Source organism: Dermochelys coriacea, chromosome 4 (assembly GCF_009764565.3).
Source record: "Dermochelys coriacea isolate rDerCor1 chromosome 4, rDerCor1.pri.v4, whole genome shotgun sequence".
Lineage (NCBI taxonomy): Eukaryota > Metazoa > Chordata > Testudines > Dermochelyidae > Dermochelys > Dermochelys coriacea.
The window spans coordinates 54,727,157-54,743,085 of NC_050071.1; the positions used below are offsets into that span (position 1 = coordinate 54,727,157).

The window sequence follows — 15,929 nt, forward strand, 5'->3', positions numbered from 1 at the left end:
ATAGAAAGTTAAACATACCAAGAATGATTTTAAGAATGAGTTTGGGCAATCAGGGTGAAATCCACCCCTGTGCAAAGGGCCAACATAAAACTTCAATACATGGTGTAAGAAGAACCAACATGGTGCATAGGCCTCACATTGCCCTGCCCTCCCGCCCCCCGCCCCTGTATAGGTGAATATCACCCTTCAAGGGGACATAAGCCTTCAGGAAAAAGAAAATAATAGCAAAGGGAACTGAGTGAGGCAAAAGCTGTTATAAAATACTACACAAAGCATAAAACTATTCTACACTATTCAACACATTTGAAGTGCATTTTATTTCCATCACCACCACCCCCAGCTAAAAACAAGCTATTTACTCATCACAAGGGAAAAAATCATTGTGAATATGAATTATGAAAAAACAAACCTTGGCCAAAGAGATCAAGTGTTTTCTCTGAGCACAGCAAAACCAAATGTTCTAGCATGCATGTCTCATAATTTATATTATTTTGTTCATTTATAATCTACCAGTATCCAGCTAACTTCAAATTAGAGTCCAATTCTTGTCTCATAAAGAACACATTCAAATTGTTAATATATGGTGAGCAGGATGAAAATACTGAGACACCCCTCCCCTGTACAAACACAGCTGAATCTATCACAAGGTTGACATGACAAAAGTTTCTTAATCACTGGAAAGCTGAATTTTTATAAAAGTAAGGAAGTCCTGTTTCTTATATATGAAAATCTTTCTGTAGGCAACTGATCACATTTTAGTTTAACCCTGAAAAGCCCTGCAAGATGAGGCGGCCATCAGACTCTCACAAGGTCAGGTCCCAAGACAGAACTTAAATAGAAGTCTATTTTTCACTCTCCTGCATATCTGGAGGATAGCCATAAAATCAAAGATTATGTTGGCAGAAAGGTTCTCTCTGCTAATTTGTAAATGGTATTGTGTTCCCTGCTGCTTTGGGGGTGGTGGGAAGTTTTTGTAAACAAGTTGTAGGGGAAGAGAAACCAAACCTTTATGATGACATCAACATGAATCTCTTATCAAAGCAACCCCTGCTAAACAAGATAAAGAATGGAACAGCTGCAGATTCTTCATAAATATGTGTAAATCTGCTTGACAAACAGTACTGCTGCATCCCATAATCCCAGCACCAATGAAATCAAATTATCTGATGATGCTATGAAAGGAGGACTCTTCACTCAGCTGCTGTGCTGCAGTGATACACACAACACACTTAGCAGAACTAGAATTAAATTCCATCTATTCTCTATAGAGTTGATACATTAACAACAGCAAATTAAACCACAGCACTGCTAACTACATTTTTTTTATTATATCTTATGCTGTCTCACAGGAATAATTTCTGAACTGTTCTTATACTGGCAGGAATCTTTTAAAAACAAAAAGAGCAATACACAGCTATCAGTGTCTGGTTCACTCTCCTTTGTGTTTCTCATCTAGTCCATTCTTCATAAGCATTTCTCTTCACATAATAGAGTGGTCAATGACAACAGTTGCAGACATATTTAGGTTAATAGAGAATAAACTTTCCAACAGTAAAGACCAAACCAAGAAAACCATAGGAAACAGAAGACCAGATGTGCATGATAAAAAAAAAATTCTGGATGGAAGTCTTATAATGCGTTGAAGCCCAAAAACTAAGGAGTGTACCATACATCTGACATTAAGTTTCATTTCTTTTAAAAAAGAAATATGGTATATGTTGTCTCAACTGAAGATATGTTTTCACCCACTCTCTTATGCCTCCACTAGGGTAGGGGAAGATAACTCTGGTAGAAACTCAGTGCACTATGAATTGCTAATTATTGGAATTGTTCTGGATGATGGTTTAGTTTTTAAATAAATGTGTATTACCACCTAAATATAGTTAGGGCAAAATCGTGGCCTGTACTGCACAGGGAGAAGAGAGAAAATGTAAACACGCTCTCTCAAACTGTGCATCCAAGTAGCAGGACAAAATTTCTCCCCAGAGATATCAGAGAACTAGAAAGGAGAAGCAGCTACCGAAGCAGGTAGGATATGACTCAGAGGGAAACAGGATGGCCACCTGGTGGATGTCCAGCCCCCTTAGCTAGCTATTGAAAGTAGTGGCCGGGGGTGGGGGGGGGGGGGGAAGAGAGCTAATGCATACTAACCAAGAGAACACAGGAATGAAGTCCCTGATAGCAAGTTACCTAATACTAGTCCAGTTCTGCACTGCAGAATTGCCATAGCACCAGAAGAACAGCCAATACTCTCTTGCTTCCCCTTTCCACATCATCCTGCTCACTAAAGGTCTGATCCAAAGCTAACTATACTCAACATGCGTCTTTGACTTCAATGAACTCTGGATCAGGCCTAACATAAAAGCAGAATTCATCCTTAGTGACTTACTTTCTAATAAAATCTCATACTAGTTTAATTTTAGTTCACATCAGTATAATGTGTCTTAATATTTTTCCTGTAATCTGTAATGAACTACAAACTCTCAATTGAGGAGATTACTGCTTCCATCTAGTGGCAACCTCCATTATAAACCGGTTATTAAAGCCAAATAACCGTACAGCAATGAACAGAGCTCACATTCTAAAATAAGGCAGACAGCCCAGTGAAAAAATGGGGCACTGTCCACCTGACAGCAATCATTCCAGGAGGGATTTTGGTGGCCTAATCCATCCAAGCGACTGCACCAAAAATAATCTTTAAAGCAGTTACAGAGACCTCTCCATGAATAAACTTAGCAATAGCCACCTGGCAAACTATTCTTATGTACTCAGCTGCCAGAGCTACCCAGCAGAGACTAACTACTTTAACACAACTCATTACTTTATCACAAGATAGAATGTGATAACATTACGAGGACTCAAAACACTCAAAAGAAAGGGCCATCCCATTTCAAAATCTGTCCCTTTCATCTAAATGTTCTCAAAGTATTTTCTCTTGGAAGAAATATTCCAGTTAGGAACCAGCATGGTTAAAGTGCCAGTTTAGGATTAGGGTTTGCATTTGCTTACTGGACTTTGTTTCTTCACAGGGTTTTCTGATTTGAAAACTGAACTAAAGCAATTTCTAGAGCACACTCTTGCAACTGTGGTCAGTGCTGGCAGTGTGATCATGTTTATATGGAGTTCCTCTCAAGTGTGTGTAGTAGCATGGGAAAAAGCACAAAAGTGCTTGTTTGAAAATTTAACAAGTGGGTGATGGATTCTGGCATCACTGGCTGATCAGAGGTGGGACTCAACATTTCAACATTGAATGAGGTAAATAGGATGGGGATAAGTCATGAAGGGCCTTGGAAATGAGGACAAGTAGCTTACATTTGATAAAAAGAAAAGGAGTACTTGTGGCACCTTAGAGACTAACAAATTTATTTGAGCATAAGCTTTCGTGAGCTACAGCTCACTTCATTGGATGCATTCAGTGGAAAATACAGTGGGGAGATTTATATACACACACAGAGAACATGAAACAATGGGTTTTATCATACACACTGTAAGGAGAGTGATCACTTAAGATGAGCTATTACCAGCGGGGGAGCGAGGGGGGGAAGGAAGGAAGAAAACCTTTAGTGGTGATAATCAAGGTGGGCCATTTCCAGCAGTCTGAGGAACAGTGGGGGGTGGGGGCGGGGGAGAAATAACATGGGGAAATAGTTTTACTTTGTGTAATGACCCATCCACTCCCAGTCTCTATTCAAGCCTACCCAGTTTGAAAATTAATTCCAATTCGGCAGTCTCTCATTGGAGTCTGTTTTTCAAGTTTTTTTTGTTGAAGAATAGCCATTCTTAGGTCTGTAATCGAGTGACCAGAGAGACTGAAGTGTTCTCCGACTGGTTTTTGAATGCTATAATTCTTGACATCTGATTTGTGTCCATTTATTCTTTTACGTAGAGACTGTCCAGTTTGACCAATGTACATGGCAGAGGGGCATTGGGGGGGGCTGTCTGTAAGCAAGGACTGGCCTGTCTCCCAAGATCTGTGAGAGTGATGGGTCGTCCTTCAGGATAGGTTGTAGATCCTTGATGCGTTGGAGAGGTTTTAGTTGGGGGCTGAAGGTGATGCTTAGTGGCGTTCTTTTGGTAACCCTTTTCTTTTTGGGAATACAGACTAACACAGCTACTACTCTGAAACCTTACATTTGATGTGATAGAAAAGGCGGAGCCAGATGAGAGAGGCAAAGAGACGGTGACACAGTCAAAGTGACAGGGTAGCAGAATAATCTTTGCAGCAATGGATATGAGCAAGGCAGGGCAAAGATACAAGGTAATGAGAGTCTGGACAAGAGTTTTAACTGGAAGCCAAGGACAGAGCCCAGAGGAACCCCCACAGAAAGTTGGAGTGGGGATGAGGAGGATCCTCTGAAGGACAAGTTGACAGAGTAATTACAGATGCAGAAAGAGAACCAGGAGGGGACAGACTCACAGAACCCAAAAGGAGGACAATATTTTTTAAGAAATTTTTTATAGTTGACTGCATCAAAGGCAACTGACAGGTCAAGGAAGATGAGGATGGAGTACTGGTTCAGTGCTTTGGGTAAGAAGAGAAGAGCTTAACAGAGACTTTGATTAGAGCAATTTTAATGGAGTACAAGGGATGAAAGCTGGATTGAAGAGGGTCTAGAATGGAACTGGAGAAGAGGAACTCCAGACCATGACCGTTAACCGTGCATTCGATGAGCTTAGAGATAAAAGGGAAAGGGCAATGGGGCAGTACTGGGAGAGACAAAGCGGTGGGGGCCCAAGTGTGAATTTTAAGATGGGAGAGATTAAGTATGTTTGTACTCTGAGGGAAAGAGCCAGATGACAGGGAGGGGATGAGAGTGGGTACAAGGAAGATAGGATGGGATGGAACAGAGTCACTGAAGCAAGTGAAGCAATTAAAGGAGAAGAGCAGCCAAGAAACTTCTGCACCCATGACAGGGGAGATGGAGGAGAGCGTTTCAGGAAGGGAAAGTGAGCCAAAGGGAGAGGGAATGTCATGTCATATTTAGTCAATTTTCTGTTGAAAGAAACCAAGTAAGATCCTGTACAGAGAAAGAAGTGGAGGAAAAGGAGAGGCAGGAGTCACAGATGGCAAAACACAGCTGAGATTGAGAGCACGGGATTCAATTAAGTTGGAGAGGTAGAGTTGAAACCTTTCACTCTGCAGCAAATATAGGCACAAATTATTCTCAAAACTTATTGGTTATAAAAAATTACAAGGGAGTCTGCAATAACAATCAGCATAGACACTTTAGCAGTGCTGCACAGCTTCTCAGGAGTGAATGTTTGGAGTGGCCTTGCCATACCAGCAAGATTTAGAATCCTGATAGCACTGAACAGGCAATGTTCTATAGGGCTACAGAAGTATACGGTTCTGATTGAATGACAGCTCATTTTCAACATTGAGGAAACTGAGTACTGCAATTTTTTCATGTCATGTCCCAACGGTTAAAAAGTATTTCATGCTTCCTGAATTATTTCTTGGTGGGCAGTTTGACAGCTTATTCTTTATTTTCTGTTTTTATTTTGTTCTACAGACACTGTATTGGTTTTATTTAGGAATTGTTCAGTAGTGCTTTGAGTGGCAACTTTGGCATCACAACAACTAGCATACGAGCTAAAAAGGATAGAGCACTTAGCATGAGACCATCATACAAGCATTTGCCTAATCTTCATCTGATTGAGTATCACCAAGAACCAACAGGAGTTTAGTGTTGTTATTTTCATCCATATAGCTGATAGAGCAATGGAGAAACAGGCTTGGTGTGCATCAATTTCTCTTAATTCTTCAAATAGCTTTAGCAGAACAGTTACAGTCTCAATATTCTACTGGAAAAAGTCAGTGATGTGACAGTACATTTCCTGACACACGTATACACTCATCGGCTATAGTCAATTAGATATTTCAATATGTAAAAACCTGAGCTACATCTACTAACATCTTGTATTAACTGGCAACTGAGCAGGCTACCTACATGCTGGCTAGTAGTAATAATGTCTAATGCCAAAAGCTAGCTAAATAAAGCATGGTAATCATGAATGCAAAGTTACAAGAAGTGGGCAAAACAGCTGAGGCTATAAACATTGGTGGGATTAGAGGTTTTTTTATAATGTTGCAACAGTATTGCCTCTCTCCCTTTTATTCTAACTTCTACTTTCCCAGAACTTTCTGAAAAGCTTTACCAACTGCTGTATCTGTCTCTCTTCGGTGAACAACCTCACAGTGCAGAACTACGGAATTTGTATTAACACTCTCTCACTGATGACAAGAATAACTGTTGATGTGAAAAACTTTTGTAATGAATTTCTCCAATTTGATTCAAGAACACATGGCAGCCTAACAAACTTTGTAAATGTTGTATATCCAGTGCAGGCTCCTCTGTGCAAGAGCATTTTATATTGTGGAATGCCCACTCCTGTGCTTCTGAAGTTTACAGCATAATTTTTCAAATTTTCTAGAATAATGAAGATTTCTGTGGTTGTATTTCAAATCAAATACGACTGGGGTTTTTTTTAACTGACATCTTATTTTATCTCTCATATTTCAGCACTTCTGACTCACATGTGAGTCACACATGTTAATATTTTATTAATAATGTGTAATGTTCTAAGACTACAAGTATTTCCCAAAAATCACTTTTTCATTTTCAAGATTTCAAGTTATTTCAAATTGTATTTTCCCCTGAAGAAAAACATTTAAATTACAGAAATAATTGTTGGAAACAAACAGTCATATACAACAGTCAGAGGAAGGGTTTTTTTGTTGTTGTGTTGATGGTCTTTGTTGTTTTTGGTTTTTTAAATAAACCAAACAACTATCTGAAAGAAGATATACAAAAGGAGAAGAGAAACATTCTGGAGCTGATTGAGGAACAACATAACACACAATACCTGGTTTAAAAATGGAGGCCTGATTCGGTAAAGTACTTAAGCACATGCTTAACATTCAATATGCAAGTAGTCTCATTGTGCTGAATGGGACAACTCACATGCTTAAAGTTAAGCGTGTGCTTAAATACCTTGATAAACCAGGGCCAGAAAGCCTCAGTAGGCATTAACATCCCTTCTTTTAGCAGAAATTATTTGTTCTTCTATTTTATGCCAATGCATAACCAATTCTTTACTAGACATGGTCTGACACATGCCATCATTTTATCCTGCAAGTTCTTATCTATGTGCTTAACTTTATGCATGTTACTAATTCCAACTTCAAAGGGGCAATTCAAACGTGTAAAGTTAAGTATTTGCATAAATGATAGCCAGATTGGGGCCTTAGTGTGGTCACTTAGTGTGGTCAGAACTGCTCAGGCCCAAGCACTTAGGCAGACACTGAGCATGCCCCCAGAAACTGAAATCACGGCTGAAAAATAATTTACAAAAAAAACTACATCCTTAGCCAAAAGAGAAGCTTTTACTTCTAAATGATCCCCAATAGAGTTCATTGGCTTACAATATAAAGACCTTTCACAATTCAGAAAAGAAAAGCTTCATCACCTTAATATGAATAATAAAATGTCACTAAATAACCATATTAAAAATTTTGAAACTAAATAATAAATTGCATATGAAAATAAAATGTGTTGAAATGCTGAAAGGCATGTTTATTTTTGGCTTGAATGCATACAGGATTCATTGACAGTCTCCCATTTCAGAACACGCACCCACCACGCCATGAAAACCTGAATAACATTTTCACAGTTGTATTAGATATGCAAGTCACATCAGAATCATAAGAAATATGTCATCATTCTATTATTTCAACCTTTCACCAAGGCTGTGGTCATTGATTTATGAGTCAATCTGCAATTTTACTTTGATGCTTTTCTGTCAACTGTCAGTAACACATTAGACTTGTGATAAATACTATAACAATGTAATTTATGTTAAGCTTTTACAAAGATTGCAAGAAGTCTTGGGATTATTGACAGCATGAGCATTTAGACTTGCTCATTTATCCTGTCTACAAACCCTCCTATACTCAGCTACACATTCAGTTTAAGAAAGGTAATTCATCACAGACCCAGTCTCAAAACAATACATTCACCCCTTTTACTTAACACTCCCAGGCATTAGGTGCATCATAGCATTCTCATTCACCCTAGTACAGTTTAGTCTGTCATTGTTTCAGTATAAATCCCTTGTTTTCAGAGCATTAGGAAACCACCACATAAATTCATTGCAACCTGAACTTGTCAATACTTTTAGCACTGAAAATAGCTTGGATTTAAAAACTGAGAACAGCAGTCCATGTAACTTAATTTCTTTTGGCATACTGTAACTTTTTAAAACATAAGAATATAATATAAGAAGGTGTAAACATTGGCTAACACTGCTCCTAAGAGCATGCACATGCGCATGCACGCACACACACCTGAAACATCTAAGCAACATAAATTTACTGTGCATGAACGTGGACAAATTTACCTAATATACCGTAATGGTTCTTTCTGTTGAATCGTTAAATTCCAAAATAAGAAGGATTTACACAATAGACACTAATGACTTCTAAAAAGTCATTACAGACCATCAATCACAAATCCACTTTTAAATAAATGCCTAAACACACATTTTAAAATAAATACGCATGTCAAAATACACATTTACTCAGTACAGCACAATAGGGTCCTTGGAGCCATTACTGTACAGCAAAAACATAATTGTACTTAGAACTTATACATAGTCTTTCATCAAAGGAGTGCTTAGAAATTTACAAATCTGGCCAAGTATTGGTATTACCATTTCAAACATGTGGCACAGGCTTAGGTGACTTTACTTCAATGGAATTATTCCAGAATCATACATGGATAACCAACAGTAATTTTTGGATGCAGGTGTGAGAAAGAAAGTGAAGAAAAATCAGCAGGGTGTGACAAAAATGACTTTGAGGAAAAGACGAGAGAGAGGTTTTAAAGCAGAGAAATCAGTTTAAATGAGGAAATGGTGCACTGTGATTTCTGGAAGAAAAGAAATGGAATGATTAAGGAAAAGAAAGGGTAACAAAAAACAAGGGAGATTGGCCCCATTAAGGTCTGCGATCAGACAAAACAAAGACAATGCTATGTTCCCAAATAGACTGCAAGCTATAACTCAAAGCTCTATTCTTACATCAATAAAAAGGATACTTACCTATTCCCAATAGCATTAAAGGGTATTACCCAGTGGTAAATGTTTCCCTGGCTCACACCAGAATTATGAAGACAGGATTTCCTAGGGTGTAAAAGATTCACATTATCGGTGGGATTTTCAAAAATGCCTATGAGAATTAGGAGCACATGTGCCATTGACTTTCAACAGCATTTGTGCTTCTAACTCATTTAGGCACTATTGAAAATCCCATCTGTTTTCTCCTCCTCAGAAAGACGACTGGCAGTGATAGGTTCACCAGCAGGAGGCTCAAGCTGACAAACCTCCTGAGGCTCATTGAAGCTACTCCCCTGCATAGTGAGCCACAGAAGGTAAGTCAGATCAAGAGACATCACAGAAGTGGAATGTGGGTTCATCAGCATAGATTAGGTACAACTCTCTCACACACTCCATACTAATTTTTTTTTAAAGATAGGAATTAGAGAGGAAACTGACAGCAATGCCCATAGTTAAACTTACTTAACACCTACCATTAGAAGACCCAGTTTTCAGTTGCTCATAACATTCCCCAACTTTGCCATTATCTTGGGAGACAGGCCAGTCCTTGCTTACAGACAGCCCCCTCAACCTGAAGCAACTACTCACCAGCAACCACACACCACACAACAGAACCACTAACCCAGGAACCTATCCTTGCAACAAGCCCGTTGCCAACTCTGTCCACATATCTATTCAGGGGACACCATCATAGGGCCTAATCACATCAGCCACACTATCAGAGGCTCGTTCACCTGCGCATCTACCAATGTGATATATGCCATCATGTGCCAGCAATGCCCCTCTGCCATGTACATTGGCCAAACTGGACAGTCTCTACGTAAAAGAATGAATGGACACAAATCAGACGTCAAGAATTATAACATTCAAAAACCAGACAGAGAACACTTCAATTTCTCTGGTCACACGATTACAGACCTGAGAGTGGCTATCCTTCAACAAAAAAACTTCAAAAACAGACTCCAACGAGAGACCACTGAATTGGAATTAATTTGCAAACTGGATACAATTAACTTAGGCTTGAATAGAGACTGGGAGTGGACGAGTCATTACATAAAGTAAAACTATTTCCCCATGTTATTTCTCCCCCCCTCCCACCCCCCCACTGTTCCTCAGACGTTCTTGTTAACTGCTGGAAATGGCCCACCTTGATTATCACCACACAAGGTTTTCCTCCTTCCCCCCCTCCTTCCTGCTGGTAATAGCTCATCTTAAGTGATCACTCTCCTTACAGTGTGTATGATAAAACCCATTGTTTCATGTTCTCTGTGTGTGGATATCAATCTCCCCTCTGTTTTTTCCACCACATGCATCCGATGAAGTGAGCTGTAGCTCACGAAAGCTTATGCTCAAATAAATTTGTTAGTCTCTAAGGTGCCACAAGTACTCCTTTTCTTTTTTGTGAATACAGACTGACACGGCTGCTACTCTGAAACATGCCAAGTATCTGCCTCAAGTTGATGATTTTTTTTTCCCCTCACATTTAAGAAAAAAAGTTCCGCCTTTTCTAAAAACAAGGTTAGGGAAAAATACATTGTAAGAATCTTTTTAATGTTGGCAACAATCATTTCACTAAGAAGCTCTAGCAATTCCAAGCTTTGGATCAGGGGCTTGAAATTTTGCAAGATGCCACCCTGGGGTTAGAGTTGCCTGTCCCTGTGAAAGTCCACCCAAATCTGGCCAATTTACAGGCCTCTAAAAATCCTTGTTTCATAGATTCAAAGAGTTTAAGGCTAGAAAGGGCCATTAGCCCATCTAGTCTGATCTCAGGCCATTAAATGACACAGGGCATTCAATTTTACCCAGTTGCTCCTGTATGGAGCCCAATAATTGTGTTTGCTTAAAAGCATATCTTCCACACAGGCATCCTGTCTTGATCTGGAGAGATGGAGAATCCACCACTTCCCTTGCTAGTTTGCTAATTTAAAATCTGTGTGCTATATTTCAAATTTGAATTTGTCTGGCTTCAGCTTCCAACCATTGGTTCTTGCTCTGCCTTTAGCTGCTAGACTAAAGAGCCCTGTAACTACCTTGGTATTTTCTCCCCTTTAAGGTACTTATACAACGTAATCAAGTCACCTCATTCGGTATTCTTTCCAGAATACAGTCCCCATTCTGTAGGGCCTGCATTCCCTGATGTGGGACTTTGCATTTAGCTGTATTAAATGCATTTTGTTTGAATGGGCCCCATCATCATTCTTTGCCATTCTTCCAACCTTTGAGTTATCCACAAAAAGCTAATTTTAAATCACCAATGATTTTATATTTACTTCCAGATCACTGGTGAAAAAGGGTTGAATAATGTCAGGTCTAGCACCGATCCCTGCCCAGGGAGGAGCCATTCAGCAGAAAGGTGGTTTCCGTCCTCCTTGCAGTCTTGGCTGAGAATCTCTGCTCTGCCTCACCAGGACCATAAACTTCTCTTTCGCCTGCAGGGGTTAGGTGTCACCGGCCCTGCAGCAGTGTAGGGAGCCCTCTGCAGCCCAGCTGTCACAGGAGTGAGGGAGGGACCCATGATAGAAGTGCTGCAGAGGGTTCACTAACCTACAGCAGGACCAGTGACACCTGATTCCTGCAGATGCAAAAGGAAGAGGCTGCACTCCCGCCCATGGTTACCAATCAGTATTCCCATGCCCCACACTCGAGTTTCAGTGTGTCAGCTGCAATTGACATCTATCCATTAAATTCAAAACCTGCCACGCTAGGCAAAATCTATGCTGATTTTACTGATCAGAAGTAGAGTGGTCACACGAAAAACTCACACCAATAAAACCTTTATGCCATGCTACATCACCTTGTCTGTATGCACAAACACAGAAATCTATCATATTCATGCTCTTGTGTACTGCTTCACAAGTATACTATATTGGCACATTACTACACTAATGTAAGCTGCTACATCATGCTGAAAATCTTTCAAACAGAATACACAATCTATCAAACATCACTATCATTTCTATGCAGGCGGTGGCCCATACAGTACCAAGATATTCCAGGAACAGAATATAAAATACCTATAATTAATGACAGGTGATGTCAAGTTTCATTTTCATTGCCTCAGTTCTTTAGGATTGCATGAAAGTTTTCAGCCAGCTACAAAACCATGTATATAATAGGCAAGGAAAGGAGCCACTCCACACTTATTGCCTGTTCATTCCAGATACCAAGCACTCTCAACTCTCAAAGTCATTCAGAAGTGAGGGCATTCAGTGCTTCTGAGATGCTTATTACCTGGCAGGGTCAAGACCCTAATTTAGGGAGTCCTTCATTCTGGGAATATAACTGTCCTTTACATTAAAAGTAACTGTTTGTGCACACAGAAGTGAGAAAATAACCCTTAACTTCATAGCAAGTTCAGCTACAAACAAGCACTAATGATTGTTATAAAGGGCTGAAATCATATTTTGTGCATTACCTGTGTATTGCATTTAAGGGTGAAATTCTACTTCCATTTACACCAGTGAAGTCAATGGAGTTACTCTGGATTTACACCAGTATACAGCAAATGCAGAATGAGGCCTTAAATCATTTGTGATGCAACTAAAATACTGTTGATCTCACTGGAGAATACCTTACACTGTCACTGAGTTGTTGTTTTTAAAATTGCTCTAATAATAGTCAAATCTTCCTATCCCTAAAAACACAATGCCAATAACTATCATGTAAAAAGGATTAGTCAAATTCAGGAAGATTAGAATAAAATGTGAGGAAAATCAGTATGAAAATGAATTACCTTGGTCTTATTTTTCATTAGAAATAGTAGATTTCCTTTCAGCCGACACCATCTCTCTCTTGGTTCTATATGCAAAGAAGTAAAAGATTAATAAAAACAACCTTTTGTCTCCACACATTAAATGCTTCTTAAAGAATATGCATTGGTAATAAAGGTCAGAAGAAAATCATTAACAAACAAACAAAAATTAGCTTTACTCAGCAGCTCCTATGTACAACATGCTGTTAAATGCCAGATAACTTCCCAGAAGGTTTCTTCTACCCTGCTGCTGAGCGAATTGGTGACTGCAGCATATACTCAACAGTGTTTTCTTTGCTTCTCTCCCTTTTCTCACACAAGAGCAGAGACTGAGACTTTAGCATTGAACAGCTTGCAACTAAACTACTCAGAAGCTAAAATTACAGATGACATTAGATACTGATATATTAGATCACCTTCCTTCAATGGAATAATGATTATAAAATAGAAAAGTGGGCTATTTAGATCAACTGCATCCACATTTTTATGAGAAATGGGAATATCCACAGCAACACTACAGAATATTTAAAAAAAAAAAGTTTGGAAGGGCATAAGCCATGCTCTAATTGCTGCACGGTATGAAGAAACACTTCCTATGGGCAGATTCTTCCCTAGCTGCCCACTATGGAATTCTTCCACCTTTCCTGAAGCATCTGGTATTGACCACTGTCAGGATATTGACAAGATAGATCACTCATCCAATTTAATATATCCATTTCTTTGCTCTTGGTGTTAACATCATTGATGTCAATGAAGCTACACAGGCAAGTCTTGAAAAATCCACTTGGTAATGCACCACTAGAAAACGAGAAGCTTGCCCTTGCAAGCAATGGGACCTAGAGGTTTGATTTCAGCACACCGTTTTCCCTTAAAGCATTAAATTTCTAGTATGTATGGATGTGAGGATACTCTACGGAAGTATAAGAACCTATAAAGAAAAGAATGTGACCCAATCGCAGTGGTTCCACTATCCTCAGACAGCTTTTGAGAGAACGAACAGGATTTCTGGTCAGTTTAAGTACAACTCTTCAGAACCCAGTGGGCATCAGTGAAGCAGACAAGAACCATATCCATTTTTATTGCTTCTGCTGCTAGGAAAAAGTTTTCAGCAGCAACTGCCAAGTCACTGGAGTTATTCATGGGGAGAAAGAACCTTAAAAAAAACCCCCAAAAATACAAAAAAAATCCCACTTCAGGAAGGGGATGGGTAGAAAAATGTTAGACACCCTTTCTCCAACTTGCAGCAGGAGGTTCTGGAACTGAGGGCAAAAGAGAAGAGGAGACCATCTTCTTCCTACCAGTAGCCAGTATGGGATGGAATAGGGTTCCTGCAAATGTATCAACTATCCACTAGCCAGGGTCTGATACAACAGATAATACCTATGAGCAGAATTCAGGGACAGCACTCTGGTAAAAATCCTAGCACCCTCCAAGAGCTGGAGATAGACGCTATATTATTTCTCACCAGCACACAATACCCAGAAAGCTTGTTGGGGAGCCCCATTCCTCAAACTATGGCAATTAGATTCAGCTCCCTGGCTAGTAAGTGTCTGGAACACTTTTAAAGATTAATTTGACCCAGTGAGCTTACCCAACTATTCAGGGAGCAAGACCAGACAATCAAAGATGGGGATTAGTATGAGAATTGAAAGGTGCACGAAGAACTGATTAAAGGGGAGACTACAATGGGTTACACTGAAAGGTGAACTGGAGGGAAGTTACTAATAGAGTTCCTCAGGGATCAGTCTTGGGACCAATCTGATTTAAGATTTTTATTCAGGACCTTGGCACAAAAAATAGGTGTGCACTAATAAAATCTGTGGGTGACACAAACTTGGGAGGTATTGCCAATACGGAAGAGGACCAGAATATCATACAAGAAGATCTGGATGACCTTGTAAATTGGAGTAGTAGAAATGGGGTGAAATTTAATAGTGCTAAGTGCCAGGTCATTCACTTAGGTACCCACAAAAAGAATTTTTGCTATAAGATGGGGACATATCAGTTGGAAATGACAAAGGAATAGAAAGACCTGGGGAGTACTGTTTCATCACAGGATGACTGCGAACTAGCAGTGTGATGCAGCTGTCAAAAAGGCTATGCAATCCTAAAATGCATCAGGCTAGCTATTTCCAGTACAGATGGGGAAGTGTTAGTACTGTGACGGCTTGGGTCACAGAGACCCCCTTGGGACTGCTACTGGATGTGCTGAGACTACTTCTGAACCCATTTTCCTGGGCAGCTTGGGACTTCAGAATCCTGCCTTGTTGAGCCAGACATGCCAGTCTGCTCCCACACAACCCAGGGCTCTGAACCACGTTCCCCACAAACTGCAGACTTAACTGAAAACAGCTTAGAAAGTGCACCTGTCTCCAGCACCCAGTTCCCAAGAGGTCCAACCCCCAAATAAATCCATTTTACTCTGTATAAAGCTTATACAGGGTAAACTCAAATTGTCCACCCTCTATAACACTGATAGAGAGATATGCACATCTATTTCTCCCCCAGGACTTACTTACTTACTCTGGATTCAATAATAAGCAAAAATGATTTTATTAAATATAAAAAGTAGGATTTAAGTGATTCCAAGTAATAACAGACAGAACAAAATAAATTACCAAGCAAAATGAAACAAAAACATGCAAGTCTAATCCTAATACAGTGGGAAACTAAATGCAAGTAAATCTCACCCTCAGAGATGTTCCAATAAGCTTCTTTCACAGACTAGACTCCTTTCTAGTCTGGGCCCAATCCTTTCCACAGTATAGTTCTTGTTTCAGTTCAGGTGATAGCTAGGGGATTTCTCATGACTGCAGCCTCCTTGTTCTGTTCCACCGCTTTATATAGTTTTGGTACATGGCGGGAATCTTTTGTCTCTCTGAATCCCAACCCCTCCTTCTAAATGGAAAAGCACCAGATTTAAGATGGATTCCAGTCCCAGGTGACATGGTCACATGTCCCGTGAGACCCAACCCTTCATTCTTCTGGGCTTGACTCACAGGAAGGCTTGAAAGTAAACAACGCTGTCTACAGTCATTGTCCTGGTTAATGGGAGCCATCA

At 39.8% G+C, this 15,929-nt stretch overlaps 1 protein-coding gene across 1 annotated transcript in view; it reads right to left on the bottom strand.

Moving 5' to 3' along the window:
- INPP4B (inositol polyphosphate-4-phosphatase type II B) overlaps window positions 1–15,929 on the bottom strand; it is a 521,268-nt gene that overhangs the window by 424,078 nt on the left and 81,261 nt on the right. The window contains 1 exon segment of the mRNA XM_043513204.1: window positions 12,851–12,915. Within this exon segment, the coding sequence (XP_043369139.1) occupies window positions 12,851–12,915 (65 nt within the window).